This window comes from Leptopilina heterotoma, unplaced genomic scaffold (assembly GCF_015476425.1).
Source record: "Leptopilina heterotoma isolate Lh14 unplaced genomic scaffold, ASM1547642v1 Lhet_38, whole genome shotgun sequence".
Taxonomy (NCBI): domain Eukaryota; kingdom Metazoa; phylum Arthropoda; class Insecta; order Hymenoptera; family Figitidae; genus Leptopilina; species Leptopilina heterotoma.
The window spans coordinates 1,856,404-1,879,639 of NW_025111054.1; the positions used below are offsets into that span (position 1 = coordinate 1,856,404).

The 23,236-nt window shown below is 26.7% G+C and overlaps 1 protein-coding gene across 3 annotated transcripts in view; it reads left to right on the forward strand.

Moving 5' to 3' along the window:
- The window catches only part of LOC122505928 (homeobox protein homothorax), a 501,951-nt gene extending 496,623 nt beyond the window's left edge, over positions 1–5,328 (forward strand). Inside the window, exons 14-15 of one of the 3 annotated variants that reach the window (XM_043617815.1) lie at positions 1,058–1,205; positions 4,333–5,328. In XM_043617815.1, coding sequence (XP_043473750.1) covers positions 1,058–1,203 — 146 coding nt within the window. In that variant the 3' untranslated portion in view covers positions 1,204–1,205; positions 4,333–5,328. Of the gene's footprint in view, positions 1–1,036; positions 1,206–4,332 lie in introns of all 3 variants that reach the window. The other 2 variants (XM_043617814.1, XM_043617816.1) reach the window with 2 other exon arrangements.
- Positions 5,329–23,236: the final 17,908 nt, after the last annotated feature.

The window sequence follows — 23,236 nt, forward strand, 5'->3', positions numbered from 1 at the left end:
TGTACGTTTTGCATGACACATTTTCAACATACTTGCAGCACTAGCAGATTTTAGTAGATTTCTTCTACTTTGAGTTCAAATTTGTTTCTATTTTTTATACTTTCGATCGTTATCTTCGACAAGTTCGCATATGATTCTCAAATTTCTTCTTAGTCCTCATTAAGTGTCTAGTTTTTTTTTCAATCAAAAGTCGCAAATCTCAAACTGTCTTGAATTTCTTAAGAATTTGTTGCAACTCTCTTCAAAAAAAAAATAAATAAATAAAAAACAAAACTTGAACGATTTATGGACATCGATATCACTAACAACGGGGCGCCATGATGTTTATATCGCTACAGATCGAGGTCGCAGAGCGATGTAAAGGGTTTAGCATAAGAAAGGCTTAAATGCTGTTGCACAATGAGACTGTGGTCCCTACGTGCATTCGAGATTCCAAAGCGTCGACTCTAGAACTATCTCATTCCCTCCTTTTCTCTCGAGTCTTGCCAAGGGTGGTGCACAATCAGTGGTCCTGATTTATTGTAGCAATATACATTAAGATACCGACATTAAAACTAGGGGAGCTACCCACGAACTCATACAATCGGACCAAGTGAATCCCAGTTACTCCTGATGATGACAGTGTTGCTCTGACGAAAGACAAAGAATTTATATATCTTTGACCAATAATGAAAATCAGTTTACACTTTTAATTAATTTATAGTAGCAATCATTTTTATATTTATGGATGGTATTTATATATAAGAGATTTATATTAATTATTATTTGGAGGGTAGGAAATAAATCTCCAGAATTTACTGATATTTCCTAGAAAATATTAAGTTTATAATTTTTTGTTCTATTTCTTTGCTTTTTATAAATAAATGTGAACACTAGTAACACAGCTCGCCATCCAGGTGTCCTTTTTCCTAGATTTCTCCAATTTCTTTGTAAATTGTTAGATAATTGGAAAAAGGAATCAATTTAATGGATGGCCAGCTAGTCCATTATCAGCATGCCAATAACGGATCAGAGTTCTAACCGTAGTAACGTGTAGTGTTTCCGCCATTGTCTGCAGGTCCAAGCGGTGCTTACAGTCCGGATGCAACGATGGGTTACATGATGGACGGACAAGCGGCCAGTATGATGCACCGGCCGCCTGGTGATCCAGCCTTCCATAATCAATACCACTATCCACCAGAATATTATGGCCACCACTTATAAAGGTAAGCTTTTTCAAACTTAAATTCTTCGTTCACTAAAGATTCGATTTATCATGAAAATTCATCATACTGTCATTTTTTTATTACGAATAGTATATATTTTAATAGAGAAACCCTCTTTTTGTGATATGGTCATTATGGAAGGTTTCTGAAGAATTGCATTTAGAAAAAAATTTATGGAATAAGGTGTTAATGGACGTTTCATAAATATGACTGTCAGTATTTTAAAAAAAATATATATATTTTTCAGGACTCATTCTGTTTAATTTTAGTATAAAAGTAAACGAATGTTAATAAATGTATCATATAAAAAGAACCATTTACTTTTGCAAAATTTAATGAATAAGTATATTCAAGTTTACAAAGTTTTTAGATTTCGCGATTAAAAATTTTGAATATATGAATTTTTTATTATTCATAGCTAAGTGATCAATATTTGCTTTTGTAATCATAGTATTTTGAATTTAAATGAGTAAATGAGCCGTTCGCTCGAAAAACCATAGAAGGCTCGAACTAGGTCCGTAAATCCCGTAAAGGTCCGTAAATTTACTTGAAGTCTGTAAAAGTCAATTTTTTTGAAAAAAGGTCCGTAAAGTCCGTAATTTGATTGAGAAAAGACGAAAAGTTCGTAAATTGTACGATATAATTTGGAGAATTTTAAAGAACTTAAATTATTGCAGAAATTCAATTATTTCTAAAAGTAATAAAATTCTTCGCAGAAATTCAATTATGTTCAAGAATTTTTTAAAATTCTCGTCCAAATTTCAATTATCTTTAGAAATAATTAAATTCTTCTTTGAAATTCAATTATTTTCAAAATTTTAAATAAAATTCTTGGCAAAATTTCAATTATTTTCAAAAATTTCCCTCAATCAATGATTTTCAATATTTACTATTTTAATAAAATTATTGAAAAGAATTCAATTATTTAAAAAAAAATTGAATAAAATTCTACGCAAACCTTTAATTATTTTCATAAAATAATAAAAACTTCACAGGAATTCAATTAATTACAAATTTTTTTTTTATAAATTTCTTCACAATCATTCAATTATTTTCCTAATAAAATTTTTACACGGATTCAATTATTTACGTAAATAATAAAATTCTTTTTAGGAATTCAATTATTTTCATAAATAATAAAATTCATCGCGAAGAATTTCAATTATTTTTATAATACAATTTTAATCGAATTTCTCGAAAAAATGTAATTATTCTTAAAACTTTTATTAAAATTCGTGGAAAGAATTCAATTATTTAAAAATTTGTTGATAAAATTCTTTACGAGAATTCAGTTATTCAATAAATTATTTATTTTTGTATTTAAATAATTGAATTCTCGTAGAATTTTCTATAAAAAATTGATTTGAAAATGAATTTCAGTTAAAATTTTAGTCAACAATTGAATTTTAAAATCATTATATCATGAATTTTTAGAAATAATTGAATTTTGAAAAGGTTTCATATTAAAATCTTTGAAAATTTTCATTTTTAATTTTTTTTTATTTAATTGAAGAGTTTCCGAATTATTGAAATTTTGTAAAATTGAATTGTAAACAAATAAATTTAAAAATTGTCAAAAAACTTTTTCAAAAGGATTTATTTAAGTATTTTAACCACTTGAGCGGCAGTGCGTCAGAATTGGCGTCAGCGTGCAAGTGACAGAAGCGGCAAAAATGCGTAAAAGGCGTCAAAATTTGACTACTATTTTCTCATTCTGTAAGGAGATTTATAATATCACAACAAAGTATTTTTCTTTTTTAAAGTAAATGAGCAGATCTTTAAACAAAAAAATGCTTTTTTAAATATTTCGATTTCGTGAAGAAAAATTGGACTTTTTGTGGTAGAAATTGAAACGCCACTAATATCAAACTATTAAATATTGTTAGCTTTGATCCTTGAAAACTTATTTAAATATTTTAAAAAACATTTTTTTTGCTTACAGGTCTGTTCTTTCACTTTAAGAAAGAAAAATACTTTGTTGTGATATTATAAATCTCCTTACAGAATGAGAAAATAGTAGTCAAATTTTGACGCCTTTTTCGCATTTTTGCCGCTTCTGTCACTTGCACGCTGACGCCAATTCTGACGCCCTGCCGCTCAAGTGGTTAATTAAAAACACTAAAAAAATTTAATTTTGGAAAAATTAAAAATTATTGCGGAATTTCAATTATTTTTAAGAGTAATAAAATTCTTTGCAGAAATTTTGATTATGGTCAAAAAATAATTAAAAGCATTAGAGCGTGAATTTTTAGAAATAATTGAATTTTTAAAAGGTTTCAAATTAAAATCTTTGAAAATCTGAATTTTTCATATTTTTAACTAATAATTCGGTGGAATTAATTTTTTTTGGGAAAGTTTAATATTGCGGATTTTTTTTTAAATGATTTCAAGTTTTTATTTTTTTAATCAAATATTTAAATGAAGAAATTACGAATAATTTAAATTTTGTAAAATTGAATGGTAAACAAATGAATTTGAAAATTCTCAAACAACTTTTTCAAAAATTATAAAAAATAATGCATTTAAAGAAGAATTTTAGTTAAAAACACAAATAAAAATTTTTATTTTAGAAAAGTTACAAATTATTGCAGAAATTCAATTATTTTTCAAGAGTAATAATATTCTTCGCAAAAATTAAATGTTGTTCAAAAATAATAAAATTCTTCTTAGAAGGGGTTAAATTATTTTCTTAAATAATAAAATTCATCGCGGAATTTCAATTATTTTTAATACAATTTCAATGGAATTTCTTGAAAAATGTAATTACTCTTAAATTAAAATTCGTTGAAAGAATTCAATATTGTTTAAAAATTTATTGATAAAATTCTTTATGGGATTTGAATTTTAAGAAACATTTAATTGTTCAATAAATTACTTATTTTTGTATTTAAATACTTAAATCCTATAGTAGAATTTTCTAATAAAAATTAATATAAAAATGAATTTTAGTTAAAATTTTAGATAATAATTGAATATTGAAAGCAATATAGCTTGAATTTTTAGAAATAATTGAATTATGAAATTAATTTTTTTTAAATAGTTTAAATTGAATTTTTTTATATTATTTTAAGTTTTTATTGTCTAATAACGATAATAAGATTATTAATAAAAATTTTTTTTGTTTCAGCTTGATGAAGAATTAGATGGAAAAATTAGGTTCCACAAAAGAACCTTGTGAAAAAGAAGGCTGAACGAGGGGTGATGCTTGGCGAACCAAGCTCCGACCTGAAGAACCACGTCTGTCGAAGCCACTAGATTACCGCAAGTGAAGGTGCCGACAATTCTTGCCGCATAACCGCCAGATTTTGAGGAAGAGGGTACTGTGAGAAAACAAAAATTCCGAGCAGGTCCGGAAGTGGATAAATGTCAAGAGAGAAAACGACCTAGAGGAACCACGTGGATGAATCAAACAAAAATCAACCATCTTATCCTTGGTGCTAAAACATGATTTATCCATAAAAAAGAAAAAGTCGAAGAGAAGAATGTAGGATCAAGAAAAAAAAATAGAGGGACAAGTAGAAAAAATAATTTATAAGCCCAAAAGCAAAATAGAGGAAGGCTGTCGATGAAGAAGAAAAAAAGAAGGCCACCGGAAATGAAAGGGTCGAGAAAAAGAAATTCATGTGATTGTTCTTTGTACAAAATATTGCGTTGTAATATTGTAGTGATTGAAGATATTAAATGTTAAATTTTAATACGATCACGATTGAGAAAACTCTATATATATAAATATATATATATATATGTCAATGTATGCTTGTATATATTTATATATATGGATATAGGCAATTTTAGCGGGCATGTACCTTACCTGGATGCTCGCATGTCGAGTGTAGAAGCGTGTCATAAGATCTTCAAGAGCTAAAAAAACTTATAAAATTGGAGATGAAAAAAAAAATTTAAGAGCGAAAATAAAAGAAGGCTTTGAAAGAAATCTGTGACCATGCTTTAACGCAAAAGCGTGTGCCGGACTTGGGAACTAAGTCCCCTGCGACCTAATAGGACATTGAATTTGTACAGTTCTTACTTATAAATAAATTTACTAACTAAATAAAATTAAATATATATATACAGAAATATGTATATGTAAATAAATAAATAAATAAATGTATATATATATATCTTTATATATACTATATAATTTTATGTATTCTATAAATAAAGATATGCATATATAAATATATAAATATGAATCTATATATGTATATATTTAAATATAATACATATATAGATTCTTATATTTGAAAAAAATAATTTTAAAACAAGTACTTCCCCCTCCTCCTCGCTCCTGAACCTGTAATATAGAGGATAAAAAGCTATACATTTGGAGGAGTAAACTTCAGGAAGGAGCCGCTAGAGGGGACATGAGTGAGCGACTGGAAATTGTTTTCCGCTCTATCCAACATGTTTTGAGAAGCGCCCCAATCGACTCGACTCTTATGAATTAATTAAAAGGTTAACGATTACGATTTATGATAATATATTGTGTATAAATAGTTAATTCAATTGAGTACACGAGAGGGGGGCTATATAGGATGAGCAACAGAGCGCTCACAAAAATCCAGAATAAAGTCTGAGTGCAAGTGAGAGTGAAAAGAGTGGAGAGTAATGTATTATAGAGTATACATATTATATATAGAAGTATGTGAGTAGGTATTTAGGGTCCGAAAGTACAGTTTTTTCGTTTTGTTCGAACGCATTTTTGCTCCCTTTCGAAGCACTTCATTAATGTTTCAGCAACACCTTGACAAGCTTCTTTTTATTTTACACCCTTCTTTTCTTTTCGAGATTCGTCCCGAGTTGTATACGGTGAGACAGTTTTGATGAGGCCTAATAATAGAAGAACCGTTTGTGGAAAAAAAAAGCTTTTCCTTAAATCTTGTGTGGAAAAATTTTTATAAGAGACCTTTTTTTTTAGTTTTAGCACAACCTGTTTTTGCGGTCTCACTTGAGCCAGGTCTGATTGTTTTAGTCTAATAATGTAAAAGTAATTTCAAAAAAATTTTAATAAAGTATGCTTTGTTAAATTATAAATTTTTCTTAATCAATAAAAAAAGTTCAGTTAAATTCGCGTATAAAGAATTAATTCTTTTTGTGAAGTTAAGTTAAATTCGGATAAAGAATTAATTCTTTATGCGAATTTAACTGAACTTCACTTTAACATCAAATGTCATTGTTGGCTGCAGTAAGATATTATTAAAATATGTTTAATTCAATAATTATCTGATACAAAGTAGACAATTTCATTACAATAAATTATTAATGCAATGAATGGTAAATAAAGTGGTAAATAAAAAAAATATTAATAAGAGTTAAAAAACAGAAAAGATCAATTTGAAGATTAGTAACATTTTGGTTTCTTAAATTTCTAGATTATAAGCGACTTACAGTTATCGCTCGACAAAAATGTCACTAACCGGATTAAATGATGTGAATAAATAAACCATTCAATTTTTTAATGTTCTGTGCCTTTTAAACATTGAAAAAAGAAATCTCAACATACAATTAAAACTATAAGGAATCAAAATCCGTTGAGAAAATTATATGCAGTGTAGTGCAGCGACGCTACACTTCATTTTTTTAAATCATTTTTATGGTTATATAATTTCATGCAAAAGTTACATTGACTGTGTTTTGGTCATTTCGTTTTTAAACATAATTGAATTTTGTAATAAGAATTTTATTACTTTTGAAAATAATTGAATTTTTGCAATTATTTGTAACTTGTTCGAAATTCAATTTTTTTTAGTGTTTTTAACTAAAATTCTTCTACAAATCCATTATTTTAATATTATTATTTTAATCCATTAAATATATTATATATATATTGATAAATTTAACTAATTTTAGAAGATTTTGAATTATTAAAATTTTTCAAAAATCTAAATTCATTAAAATTTCTGATTAAATTCATTCAACATTGAAATTTTATAAAATTTTAAATTGAAACTTTTAAATTTAAATTTTAAATTGAAAATTAAAGTTCATTTATTTATGAAAATTGTAATCGCAACTCTTTTAAAATTGAATTAATTTTCAAATATTCAAGTAAAATTATTCATTTAATAATTTATTTATGTTATAATAGTTGTTCGAGATTTAAGTTATTTAAAAAGAAATTTTTGTCGGAAATTGAAAAAATTAAAAGTTTTGTATTAGATTTCGTGGTAATTTTATAATTTATGAGTCAAACAAAAAAGACACAAAAATTCAGAATTTTCTTATGAATTCTAAAAATTTAATTTTTTTCAGTACTTTTAATAAAAATTCCTGACTATTTCCTGAATTCCCTATGTCAGAATATAAAATTATTATAATTATTATAATTGTTATAATTATAATAATATTAAAACTATATATTTTAATCCATATTTTATTTAAAAAAAAAAATTTTTATTTAATATTTTTACGTTCTATTATTTTTAAAATAGCTAATTATATTTGAAAAAGTGATTGAGAAGTCAGTCGCGAGCAAATTGTTGCTAGTAATGTTATAATTTAAAAAAAAAATTGTATGAGATTTTTTTCAAATTTTTAAAAAACGCAGAACATTACAAAACATTACCAATTTCTTTGTTTGCCATTCCAATTTTTGTGTCATAAGACACAAAAATAATTTATAATCGTAAAAATGATTTTTTATCACAACAAAATACTTAAATGAATAAAATAATCGGTTTAATTATTATTTATTTAAAATTTTTTTTTATTATGTATTTTTTTTATTATATAAATAAATTTTGATAATATTGTACGCAAACATTTAATAATTTTCATAAATAATAAAAATTTCACAGGAATTCAATTATTTACAAATTTTTTTTAAAAATTTCTTCGCGATAATTTTATTCTTTTAAAAACTAATAAATATTTTTTTAAGGAATTCAATTATTTTCATAAAAAATAATTAAAAATTTCAGAAAATAATAATTTAATTGAAATGATGAAAATAATTTTGAAGAAGTTACAGTAACAATTTTCTTTTAATATAAAATAATGATTTTATCACTCGGTCATTTTTAATTATTATAAAACATGAAGATATCGATGGCTCCGAGTCGAAGATTCGGAGTGATCGATTTCTTCATGTTTTATAACAATTTTTTATAAGTTGTTTAATTTCAGAAAGGTTTATTTTAAAAAAACTTTGAATTTTATTAAAGCAATTGCAATTAAGAGATAGAAACGATGCAAATTATTTCCTTATGAAAATTGAGAATTTTCTACAAAAATATTGAGAAACGGGAATATGAAATGTTTCTTTTCCGAAAGAAAATATTGTTTGTGAGAAATAAAAATTATGCATAAAATGGGTATATTTTCTATTTCTGAATCATGTTTTTTTTTAAATTTACAATTTATTTTATTATTTTTATAAATAAGAAGAAGAAAAAGTTTCATAATTTAGATCAGTCAAAAGAGATTAATTATGTTCTATCACAAATTAAGTAATCAGATACATAATTTTAACTCCAATTTTAACAGTAAAATATTTTAAAGACATAAATAGCAAACAATTTTTATTATACCTACTTCTTAAAAATATATTAATAATTTGTGGAAACTTAAAGCAATGAAAAAATTCAAATGCTTTAAAAATAATTGTTTAATTAAAAATTGAATTCTAACAGTAAAATTTAATTAATTAAATTTTACCTTCTTAATATAATTTTTTTTATTAAATATTTATGTAATATTTAATATTTTATGATTTGGTACTGTGCTTCAATTGTGAAATGAAAACCTCTCCTGTGCAAAGTCTTATATTTAAATCATACTTAATGCCAAGAAAATTTTCCACACGAGATGACGAACAAAACCATTAGGTTGAAATTGTAAACTATCTTACTTGATTTTATCTCTAAAAGAATATCTATTCTAGCTTATTTTATATAAATATATCAAAAGGGAATGTGGAATATACTTTTAGTAATGAGTAGAAGTCCGTTAAGTGCATTCCGTATTTCTAGATGAAGAATTTTATTTTTCAATTTAGAAAATTGGTTTCTGAATTTAAAAATTCCAGACTAGTTATTTAAAATTTATTTTAAAAAGTCTTATTTAAAAACATTAACAGCGCATTAATAACAATGTCTAATACGTATGTGTCGAAGAACAAATGAGGCACCATATGCGCCATTTTTTTATATATTTAAAATTCTAAAATTCCATCTTACAAATTCATAATATCTTTTTTATTAAACATCTAAAAAATTACACTTATGCAAGTATCTTATCTTGTAAAATGGAAAAAATATTTTCATTAAAGATAAGTTGCATAAAATGGCATTGCAACAATTTTATTAAAAAGAAAAAATACATTCTTGCGCAGAAATTGAAATGCGGGACATTTCAATACTGAAATATTTGGTCAAAAAGCCTTTTTATTATTTATACAAAATTGTTTAATTTTATTTTTGAATAAAATTTTTCATACTGAAATTAAAATTTTTTTAATAATTAAATATTTGAATAATTTGCCACAAGGGGATTTTTTAAAATTATATTAAATTTTTAATAAATGGTAATTTTTTAAACTTCGTTCACTAGTATTTTGTTCGAACTTGAATTATTTGTATAGGAAAATTCTAGACAAATTTTTAAAACGTTTTCTTTACTGAAAGTTGAAAAAAATTTTAAAAATGAATTTTTTCTTTTTATCTAAAGCATAACTAGTGAAACGCTGGACTCTTAAAATAGAAGAAAGTAAGACAATTTCTGCACTGGATGTAAAATTTTAATTTCAAGCGATAAGATTTTTTTTAATAGTGTTTGTATATAATTTAAAATAGTTTTATGAATTCACAAATAAATCAAGTTAAATGAAAATGAATTTTTGATTTAAAAAAATGGAAGAAAACCAATTTTCAAAATTGAATTTTGCTTAATTGCCTTTTACATATTCAATTAAGATTTGCCTTCGATATCTGTACATTTTTCACACGTGATCTTCGTTGTGCGCGCGTCCCTGATATATACGTAATTAAAAGAGATGTGTCGAGACTGGAGGAGAAGGGAAAGAAGTTTCTAAAGATACGTTTTTCAAAAAGTCTTTCTAATGTAATGTAAAGAATGGGGGGGGGGGATTTATCAGTGATTTCACGTTAACGATGACTGCAATGATAATTATTATTAGCATCGTACTTTGAGGAGGAATGACAGTGAAAATTAAAAAAAGAAAGAGCGAGAGAGATTATAAAAATTTATCAATATTTTCACTATGTCTGCTTACACCAATTAGGAAAAGAAAAAAAGATAAAAAAAAGGCTATAAATTTTACAAAAATTATCGTCGTCAGGGTAGAAGTTTCACAATTTCAGAACATTATGTTTGTCTACTAAAGAAATGTGTATGAAACAAAATATCTTCGATGGGTAATATGTAAATTAATTCGAGTCTTGATCAGGAATATGATTCAAAGACGAAGATATGTTCTGATAATTGTATGACTTCTTCTCATATTTATCGACGTTCTAGTATACTAAAAAAAATGAAACCCACGTATACCGAAAGACTCAGGTGCGCTGAAAGAGTCACTGATTTGGTTAATTGGGGAAATTGTTAAAGATTTTGTACGAACAATAGCTCAAAGTAAACGTTTGGTCAATTTTGTGATTGATGAAAAATTATAGAAATATGCTATAATTATTATATTTCTCCAATTAACCATCGACTGTTTTATATGCCTTCAACCCAACAGGAGCCAAGGTTTTGAGTATTCTTCACAGAAAGAGAAATGTCATTCATTGTTTTCAAACTAGACAATCAGGTGTATTTAAAAAAAAAAACTTTTGCATTAAATGTGTTTCATCGATTACGAATTTATTGCTACTGTCTTAATAATTTGCAATGTTTCCGAATATAATTGTCTAAAACTTCACATATTAAGCGGAACGATTAATTCCTGGCTGGATAATTTGCAGTTGTATTTGTTAAAATGAATAGATTTTTTAATTTTGTTACATACCCGCCAGTAAATTAATCGCAACGTTTTGCTCACTACCTCGGCCCTTCGATTATTTCTGTTTTAATGACTCTAATACAATGTGTATACTTAGCACTCGATTCGCTCTCAACTAAACAGACTTTTACGCTTTAAATGAATTGGCGATTTTAGAAATATTTAGAAATATTTTTTACAAATATTTTAAGACATTGTTTTCAATGAAAATATCTGTCGAATACTTTTCATATTCGAATGGTTGGGCGAATACGAGTGCAAAATTTGAGAGGAGAAGAGTAATACCGACGCATCATTGGCTGTTCGTTTAAAAATGAGTTCAATTAATTGAATCATCGCCTTAAAAATGTATACGAAATAATCACTAAGGTATCTAAATAATAATCATGTTAGAAGGTATAAAACTGAAGTAAAGAAATTTTTATGAACACCGACAAGAGCAAAAAAAAAAGAAAACAAGAGTACACGATTCGCATGAATGAAGCGTGCGAGAGAGAAAGAGAGAGAGAAAAGTTTTGCCAATTGTGAAAGAGTACTGTACAATTATTGTATAATTATTATGGATGCTTATATTGATGGTGATAATCGTGTGAGGCTGAAGGACCGGTGTCAAGAGCAACGATGATAATGATGATTATTATTATGATCATAATAATAAACAATAATGATAACGATGATGTATAGTAACCTAAAATTTATTATATCGGTATGAAATCGGACTCTTTTTTTTCTTCCACTGTTGGCGCATATTGAATATTAACAAATCGAGTTAATAAAACAGCAGAAGATGGTGTGCAAAAAGAATTCGGCTATAAAAAATTGTCACGAACAAAATCTATCCCGCTTATTTTAATTGTTAAAATGGACCAACAAAAAGTCCACGGGATTTTCCAATATTTCCTTGACAAGTGACTTGGCTCGCTCAAAAATTTTATCTCTTGAAACTGTTGATTTTTAGTCATTGCATTTTTTTAATTGTTGAAGGTTCGCCTCTTGGAAATTTTGGAAATCTCAATAATTTTTTGTTATTTAGCAGAAAAATTGGGAATTCATTTCACGTTTTAAAAAATGGGCGTTAGCGTCTTAAACCATCGCTCACTCGATAAATCACTCGATCACATGTGTGACCTTACTGTCTTTCGTTCAAGGTCACGCGATCGCGACGCAACAGAAAAGGAAAGGATGATATTGCTGATAATGATGTCAAGGTGGTCTATGTTAGAGAGTGTCCATTGTATAGTGTTTTTTGAAACGTGAGCATTAAATGCTACATCTTGTGTACATACGTGTGTTTTCATTTTCATTTTGATTCAGTAAAATTGTTTCATTACATGTATAACTTGCGAATAAATGATCAAAAACAATTTGTCGATTATGCTTTTTCAATTAAAACTTGAATTTTAAAAACCAAACAAACATTTCTATTCAGAAACAGTTTTGCTGAATGCAACAACCTTTTCTCAGTCCTTTCTTGCTTTAATTATTCAAACTTATTAATTTCAATCAGAAATGTCGAACATAAAATAGAAAACATTTACTCATCAACATTTTAAGTTTCATATCCTTGAAAATTCTTGAACGACTTGTGAGAGAAAGGTGTTATGAAAATTTTTGACAAATCAGTGACTTGCAAGAGTTTACTGTGCTTAATAAAAAAACAGACTGCAATAAAAACTAAAATTATAATAAATGCTTTGGTTTTATTAATATATTTCTATATGGCCTCTTAACACTTTAATTTTGTATTAACGTCCAAAAAAAAATATATTTTTTTAAAAGTACTCAAGAAAGTCATACAACAATTTTTTTTTATTATTAATGCAATATAGTTAAATTTTTATAAATCTAGATATCTTCATAAATACTTGAGAATTGAAGAAAATAATCTCAGAAACAATATAATGAATGTAACATGATATACCAAGGGAAATATTTACAATAATTGTAAAATTTGAAGAAACTATAGTTATATAGACAATGCATTTTACAAATAAAAGTTTTAATGAATGTCATAAGAAAAAAATGCTGTGTAAAAGTTTGTTAGCAATTCATCAATATATAGTTTTGGTTTATTTTGCATTTCCTGGCATAAAACGAGAATTTCCAAAACTCAGGAAACATCCCTTGGATGTCCGTGCTCCTCTTTTTTTCATTGTTATTCCTTTTCTCTCCCTAACTGTTCCCATGGTTCCATCTCTGTTTTCCGTTCTTGAAATATTATAGGGCGGGTGAACGTGTATAGTGGTAGAGAGCTCGAGGTGCCAATTATCGTTGATGGTTATTCCATGGAAATGGACCTTGTTATGTGTGCGTCGAGAATCAGAGAAGATACCAATTATTTTCCGGAGAGTCGATGGCACTCGAAAACTAGCAACATTTCAAAAAATCTTGACTTGATCTAATTGTTGAATTGAACTTTTCAATTTTTTTTTTAAAAATATTGACTGACATTTGAGTAATAAAAAATTCATTTCTAATCAGTGTTTTAATAATGCAGGAAGAAATCAACTGCTATGGATGATACTGACTGTTGATAATAATGACTTTTTCATTAGAGAATGCTTTTTGGTTTTTAATATAAGGCATTGGGTTTTTTTTTTATTGAGATTCTATCGGCTGGCTAGTTCGATAATATATTAGGACTGAGAGCCTTTAGGCAAACAATCTCGTAATAGCAGGATGGCTGACCTGGTGGTGCGGTAATGAGATATTAGAGGCGCTGCTAAGGGAGTGGCTACTTCAAGGCAGCATTGTATGTGATAGGCACTTGGTTTCACTGCACTAGTTACTAGAGGGCGTTACGCAATAGAGCTAAGGGTAGTATTGCTTTTCTCTCCTGGGATCTGATTATTCTCCCACATTCATTTTTATGACTCTATACTTTATAACTCACAGTCACTCAAACTGACTTTGTTAATTATAATTTAAATGTCTCATGTTTTAGATATTATACCCAAGTAGCACGTAACTATTATATGTAATAACATATAAGATTAGTAATATTAAAATACCCGCTCCATGGTACCTTCACGTCAACAGATAACTTCTTAACATTCCTGATTCAAGAACATTCCTGAGACATCCTAAGAATATCCTTATTTCTACAGACTATAATAGTTTTCTCTAGGAAATTCATAGAATATCCATTGATGACGTCCATAGAAAATCCTAAAATATCTGTTGCTAATATTTGTTAGGGTAAATAAAATTACAGTAATGTTACCTGTAATGTACCATGGAGCGGACAGTTTAATATTACAGAATTTTTTTTTTTGGTCGTAGGGGTTGCTCATCCTTTTCATTACAGCCTAAGCAAGATTAATTTTTTTTTGTAACATTATATTGAATATTATATTATCAACACTACCATTCCTAAGAAGAAATAAATTTCAATGTACGTGATTACGTAACATGTTAGTTTTGTACAAAGGAAGATAAATTTCCCATAATATTAGCAGTTCCTCAAAGCGGTTTTAGATAGATGTAGAGATGTAGCACAGTAGCCTAGATCCTTGAGACGGTACCTGGACCAAGAAGCGAATAAGACTTGATGATAAAAGAGAAAATGTATCTCCTTCTCTCTTGTACCCTCTCTTCGCAGAGGTACGAACAAATGGTTGTCCCTGCATATGTAAAAGCGGCGCTGTATTCGGTTCACCCTCTGCCCGGCCATTTGTCAATGTCAAGGCGCGAGCGCCGTAGCCATGGTAACCCCCCGGCTAGTCGAACTGAGCGATCCGAATGAGCGAACGAACTGAACCGAGCGACCAAGAAGGGAATGCACCCTTGATTCGTGCAACTACCCCTGGCTAACACCACGTCATACACCCACTCCCCCTGCGAAAGTCGCACACATCAAGAAGCTCCTCAAAGTCTTCACTCTGTACAAGGAAGGCGCTTTAATAAATTTATGTTGTCACATTACGAAATTGTCCAAAATAATATTTAAGTTGAAAACTTCACATTTTATCTTTATAAATGTTTCCAATAAATATTGTCAGTGGGTATTAAAAGATTAGGATTAGGAGGGGCAACTTTCTACAAGAATATTTTGAGGTTTGCAGTATATAGATAGTAATGCTATTTTGCAACATTAATGAAAACTTCACAACATGAGATGAAATTTGGATTTTATTTCTTGGAATATTAGTATAGAAATTTCCCTAATTTTCCTTATCTAAAGTTGAAGTTTGGTAGGTTTCTAGTAGGGAAAAAGGTTAGGCTGCAAATGCAATGGCATTTGCAGTGACGATCGAATTTTGTTAAAAATTTTGAAAGGGAAAATATAGCGAGAGCCTTACGATGTCCTACAGAAAACTTTTATTTGACAATCATAATTTTAGGTTACTTTGGATAAATTATTTAATATAAATAATAACAATAATAAATCGGACACACTATTTAGTATTATAAACTTTAAAAAAGGAGCAACATAAATTTAAATGTTACATGTCACAACAAATATGATTGGTAATCTTTATGAAATCATTAAAAAAATTTACTATTGATTACATAAATTGGTTCAAGTTTGTTATTATTACATTCCATATAGATTTCCATAGATGTTAAACAACATGTTACTGAACTAATGATCAAAAAGAAATTAAATTTTAAAACTTTAGAAATTTTTTTTTATTATATGACGTAATATTATTACAATTAAAATTTCAAAAAAATATTTAAAATATTTTGTTCATTTGAACGTTCAAATCTAAAAGAACATAAAAGATAAAACAAATATAGAAAGTGCACCAATTATCAAGGATCATAATTTTCTTCTTCAGATATATACTATAATATAAAATATTTAAAAACAGAAAAAAATTCTAAATAATCTTTATATTTTCAATTGTAAATTTACATATTCAAATTTTATAGCAATGCTACTAAAATAATTATTTAATTATAATTATAATTCATTGCTGTCAAATTTAATCGAATCGCCATTTTCTTAATACTTCAGGTTAATTGAAACACATTTTTAGAAATACAAATTAAACGTATTTCTAATTACTTTTTGTGTACGAAATTATTATTATAATATCGTACAAGAATTAAATTAATTTTGTATGCATGTTTGATTGTTAAAAAAATATTTAATAGTTTTAAAAAGCAAATCATTGGTATTTGGTTAATTTTTTTTGGCAGTTCCATTTTTCGAGGTAATGACTCAAAAATTGGTGTAGTCAGTTTTTTTTGCTAATGCACCATTTGTAGATGGTTAAGTATTTGTTTATTAAACGTCAAACATAGATTGCAAACTTTTATTTATAACGAAAGGCAGAATTGGAAATTTTGAAACAAAACGAGAAAAGTACAGAGAAGAAAAAACTAAATTCTCCAAAAATTTACAACCTACAGATAATTAACCGGTCGACTGGAAAAAAATCATTACAAGTAAAATGTATTATTTAAAACTGTAAAAATTGTTGTACTATTTCATTTAATTAATTAATATTATGTGATATAAAAGTTTATTTCATACGTTTACAAATTTAATGTTAATTAAATTTATCTTTTTTCAATTAATGTCTAATTAACACATTAGATTTAATTTAATTAAACTTATTTTAAACGTTTAAAAAAAAGTTAAATAATTTTCTGTCCTCTATTAATCCCGGGGCATTTGTCCTTATCAGATTCATGTAGGTAATGGGGAAATCTGACCAGATCCATACGAGAATCTTGCTGAAATTTCTACAAGGGTACTTTCTAGAATCTATTAAATAGATCATCATTTTAAAATAATAATGGCGCAGTTCTATATAAATATTGCTATGGTTTTTTATTTTTTATTCTAAAATCAAAAATTATAACTAATTAATAACGCAGAAATAAATATGTATATTATTATAAACAATTTTTTAGACCTTATTTTTTAGAATTAAATAGTGATTCCAAGTGTAGGGGAGAGTGGGGCTAGTTGCACCACGGAGCAAGATGCACCATACGAGATATTTCTTGCATTTCTGGAGATTTCTGAGTGTTGATCACAGATGGTGTTAGTTACACACAACACCTAACCAGAAAAAATGAACTATTATAAAAGTTTTAAGGTAACTTAATTTAAAAATGTTTTTCTTCTAATGAAACTATTTTATAATAAAAAAACAAATTAAATTAAACAATACAAATCTCAGTCTACTGTTTATTTATTGCCTTTTTGAAAATGAACAAACGTGCTTAACACTATTTAATAGTCTATTTGATGTAAATATTTAATTATAAAAAGTGTGGTGCAAGACTCATCATAAATGAGTGATTACTCTTTTAATTTATCGTATATTAACCTATAAAATAATTAATATTATAAAAGTTATTAAATTTTTTAAAAAAAGTGGTGCAACCAGACCCACTCTCCCCTACTAATGGATGATCTGCTAATGAAGAAAAATAATTTACACAAATAAAAATATAATAATAGGCAACTATATGTGACGCTCCACGAAAAAAGGGACCTTATGACTTACAGACGAATTTTGCAGGAGAGGCATTTAAAGTGGAACCACTCTGATTGGTCAAGACGTTTCATTGAAAGTCAGTCCCACTACTCACTTCACATTGATAGTTATCCATATTACACGAAGCGCATAAGTTGTACGTACATAACCTGTGTAGTTGTGTTAGAAAGTAGAGGGGCTGATTTTCTAAACAACCGGGTGTAAACACTCAAAAGGTTCATTTTTAAACATTGATAACAAAAAAAAACCGTAAGTAGAAATTATTTTTGCCTTTTGTATATGAAAGAGCAACTCAAAAAGTACGGAATGATATAAATAACTCAAAATTAATTTTTTTGCAGCTAAGGTCCCTTTTCTCGTGGAGCGTCACATATAGTACACATTGAATTCAGATTTTCAAATTCTGATTCAATTAATATTTAAAACTTCTGAAAACGCAAATCTAGAATAATTATAAATAAAATCATAAGCAATGGGGGGAATCGAACCTACGGACTTATAGACTAACGTTCTAACCACTAACAATGCTACGCACGCCACATATAAACAAATCATAACTTCTTGGTATCTTATTGTCTTTCAATCAGGACTCAAAGAAACGTTCTAACAAGCAATAAAGTTCAAGTTAATAAATAATTATTTTTAAAATTTATAGTAGGTAATCTTATAATTTAGGATATTGTAAATTTTTTTATTAATATTTTTATTTATCAACGATTTAATAAAAATACTTTAATAATTTTTTATTAATAATTTGTTGTTATTAATTATTATTTATGTTTTATATCTAATTATTATGTTATATTATTATAAGGATAACATATCAGGTTAACTATTTTAATAGAATAAGGAAATGACAAACATTATTTTTTTGGTCACGTGTTTCACGTCAATTTTTTAAAGTCGTTTTCCATAATAAAAGATTTTTAAATCCTTTTAAATAAATATAGAAATTAATTATTAAATTTTTATTTTGCAAATTGTTAATATTTTTAATATTTAAATATTTTTTTTAACCTACCGTCAACCGGGGCTATTTTGTGCACCAAATAGCTTTTTTTTTATTCAAAGATTTATTTAAATTCAGAATTAAGAGAATAAAGAAAATCAACTTTTGATATATGTTGTGGACATCCTTCTGAAGGTTTCCTATAAATTTGGCAAAGAAAAAAATTTTTTTGTCTTAGTTATAGTCATTGAAAGTCGTGTACACAATAACTCCCGGGATGGGGCTATTTTGTGCATCGAACTTTGTTTTCCTATAATGTTGCGTAAACATTTTTTTAATCGTTTCTGCTTCATGAAATCTTTTGTGTATATATTTGAGAGTAAGTTAAAAAAAGAATGACCTAGTACAATTTTTTTGTAGATATATTCTACAAAAAATGTAAAATAAAGCACTAAAATTTTGCTAAAATCTGAATTTACTAAAAATTAACAATCTTTCTTTAAATTGTATATTACGCAGATAGTAAATAACATTTTTTTCTTTTTTAATATATATTTTATAATAATATACTAATATAATTATAAAATGATCGTTTAAACACTTATAAATAACTTAAAAACATCATTTCAATAGGAGCTTTTTTAATAGTTTTGAATGATATTTTTAAAAAACTTGAAATAAATATTTTTAAGGTTAAATAGATAACAATTTAATATCTAATATGCTTTTCAAGTTATTTTAAGAGAAACGAGAAAATAGTTTTAAAACTAATTTGAAAAACTTATAAATATTAATTAATGTTCATTTTTTGAGGTTACGTTGTGCACCGGTTGAGCTTTTAATCGTTTTAATGATTTTAATTAACGTATTTACAGTTTTTTGACAGAAAAGTAAGACAAAAATGTATTAAAATGATAAACTGAATCTTCTTTACTTACTAAATAAAACATTTATGAAAAATATTTGATTTTTTTAAGTGCACAAAATAGCCCCATGGAATCCTGGTTTTTCAGTTTTTTCCACTTTTCTCTTGAAATAATGAATAAAAAATTAGCGCATTACGTATGTATCATCACAACACAATTGACAACAAATATCTAACTCAGTTTATGAGACACATTAAAACTCTAGAAGATCTGGTATAATTTTTCCGTACTTTCAAAATTTTTTAAACAAATTTTCCGTTTTTAGGAATTTTTTTCTCTTAATTGCCAAAGAATTAAATAATAACATTTAGTGCTCTCTATTGTCATGTAATCAAACTTTCATTTTACAAAATAGCAGATTAAAATAATTCATTTTAATAATTTTTTTCATTAAAAAACTCGCGTGCACAAAATAGCCCCCGGATGCACAAAATAGCCCCAGTTGACGGTATAGTTTTTATTAAATTTATAATTTATTAAAATTTAATAAATTAATATTTAAAATAAAAAGTATGCTTTATTGCATTAATTATTTTATAATTTTATTTATGGTTTAACTTAGGATAATTTTTAATAGTTTACAATAGAATTTTTAATCTAATTTAACAGTAACGCAAATTTAAAACTACTCAGAATCAAATAATTCCATTTCGTCAGCTTGAGTCTCATTTCATGGCTTTAAGGATTCATAAAAGGTGTGATAAACCTATCAATTGGCTGAAACTAAAGCGAAATATTCAATTCAATATTTTCATTATGTATTTCATTTTCGCCACTCCTTAAATCCAAACAATCAACGTTATCTTCAAAATAAATCTCTTCTGTTAGGAAAAATTAAATAACGAAATAGATAGGTTAAATAGATATTTAAATAAATTTTCTACCTTTCAATATAATGTTTGAAATTATTTACCTTTTCTTATACTTAAATCTAAAGGAATATCAATTTTTTCTACTTTTATCAGAAACTTTCTAATTTTTATGAAAATCTCTTATTGTAAATGTTTTTTGCCAGATGCAGAAACAAATGATAGATAGTACACTTTTACTTTAAAGTTAAAAATGTAATTATTTTTAATTAATTTTTTTTCAAATATCATTTAATCAAAAAATCGAAAATATACAATTTTGAGATAGTACAGTACAAACTGTTACTTTAAGATAGAGCACTACAAAGTACTACCCGAGGATAGAATGATATTAACCTTTACTGTGAGCTAGCATTGTATCACACTGAAGTATCGAAATAGATATTTAAATAAAATTTTAATAAAAAAATATTTACTATAATTCATGTAAAAGTTTTTTGGATTTTTGAAATTTAGTATATGTTTTTTGTTTAAAATATAATCCATTTATTTATTTTTCTTTTATCAAAAAACAAAAAACAACCTATACTAAAAGAATATTTACTTTAAAAAAAGAATAAACAATTAATTTTTATAAAAAAAAAATTATCATTATAATTCAATAAAATTAATTTAAATTTTTTTCTGTCAGTACTGCGCCAACATTGGGTCAGTACTGGACTTCCTTTACTGGCATAACGCTATTGGCGCAATACTGATGCATTGTTGCAACCATTACCGATCCAATTCTGACGCGCCAGTGTCGACAGACAAGTTTGGTACGGTACTGCACCAATTGTACTAATACAGAAATTTTTCATTGGGAACCCCTACAGCACTGAAAATATCCTGAAAATTTATTAAATACTAGCTACGTATACCTCACTCGCTAACTCTCGTTCGGTTGTATTTAAACTTATTTGTTTTTACTTATATATTTTTATTTATTTGAGCTGAGTAAATATTTACTGGATATAAATATTTTTATTTACAGTATTAAATAAATAGTTATTTGTACCAAATACAAATTTACGTATGTCAAATGAATGGAATGATTGGATCTAATAAATATTGCTTTAAATCAATTATGATAATTACTTGATTCAAACTGCATGGTTTTCAATTCAAATAAATATTTATTTGCATCAATAAAATCATTTTTTAAAAATAACTAAATATTTATTTGTATCAAATATGCAATTACCTAGTAAGAAATCGCCAAGAGTCAATAATCGTTTTAAAAAATCGTAACATATCTATCAAAATGTTGTTAATTAGTGACATATAAGTTCGTTTATAAGTCATGAACTAACAACATTTTGATAGATATGTCACGACTTTTTAAAACACCGTCAAAACCGGAAGGAAGGCATTAAAGCATCAGGGTGTACTTGGCAGCTATTCATCCCTGAGTCATAGTTACTAAACAATAGGGTGACATTTTCGTTCAACAAAACAAAAAGTAAACTTCACTAAACGGCCGTTTAGTTATTAAGACTACCACCTTATCATTATCGTCTACGATATGAATTGTCATATCTACGATTCTGTTTACAATTTACCAAAATATAAATTAACCTCTTTTAAAATAAATATTAAATTAGGTTAATTAAAAAGGTTAAACCTTTCTAAATAATTAATTATTTAGAAATAATTATTATTAATTAATTATTTTTTTAAGAATTTGTTATATATGGTGAACAAGAAGAAAATCAAGTAATATTTTACAAAAAGACACTGACGGTGATATAAGGTAACAATAATAAACCAATTTAAAAATTATAATTTCTGTAATTGTTTAGTTAAATAGAGAAAATTATAAAATCTATATTTTTTTACAAAATATATTTGTCACATATTTAAATAAACAGCTAACATTTTTTTATAATTATGATAACAATAACCTAATATTTGTTGTAATAACAAGCATAAATAATAAGTAGAGTAGAAGGGGGTAATGTAGTGCAGGGGGTAATGTAGTGCACTGGCTTTACTGACTAAACGAATGAATTGAAATACTTGCCGTTGGTATGGTAGGGTTAAGGTATCAAATTATAGTAATGTATATCATTTTGGCTTTATTGTGCTTCTTCTAAAAGAAGTTGTGGCGTCACTTCCAAAACAATAGATTTCGAAACCATATTTCCGTTTTTTTAGTGACTTGAAAAAAATGTAAGGCTCGTTAGAAAAGTATCAGGAAAGTGATTTTCCATGTAAAATTTACTTCTGAACACAAATTTAGTATTGTTTTGACGCTTAATTTTGTTTTTATTGAGATATTAAAGTCAACGTGAAGAAAGTGCTTGGGGGCATTGTAGTGCACGGGATTGGGGGCAATGTAGTGCAATTATACAGAGTACCGTAAATATGTATTATTTAAAAATGTTTTCTTTTTGTAAATTTTTGCAGTTTTCTTTCAGTTTTATTTAACACAGGGCCAAAGAAATCTCTAGTTTATAGTGCTATCCACGAGATGAGATGATACCATGCAAAGTCTTGATCTCGTCTCGGTTTTTACATGCAAAGTCTCGTCTCGTGGGCATCACTACTAGTTTATAGTTTTTTAAGTTTCTTATGTTCCTAATATTATGTCTAATAAAATAAAATCGTTTATAATATATTCTCTGCTTTTTATTCCACTATTAAAGTGATGCACTACATTGCCCCACAAATTTTAGAATGTCGAAAAAAAGTGCCTTCAGTTTTTTGGATATAGAAAAGCTCCATCTACATCTACAAAAAAATAATGTACACCATAAATGTAGCTAGAAACATTGTCTTTCCAACGAGTCCTTATTGATAAAAATTGGTTGAAAATTGCGACCACAGGAGTCTTCGAAAGAAAAGTGCACTACATTACCCCCTTCTACTCTATAACATGGCAAA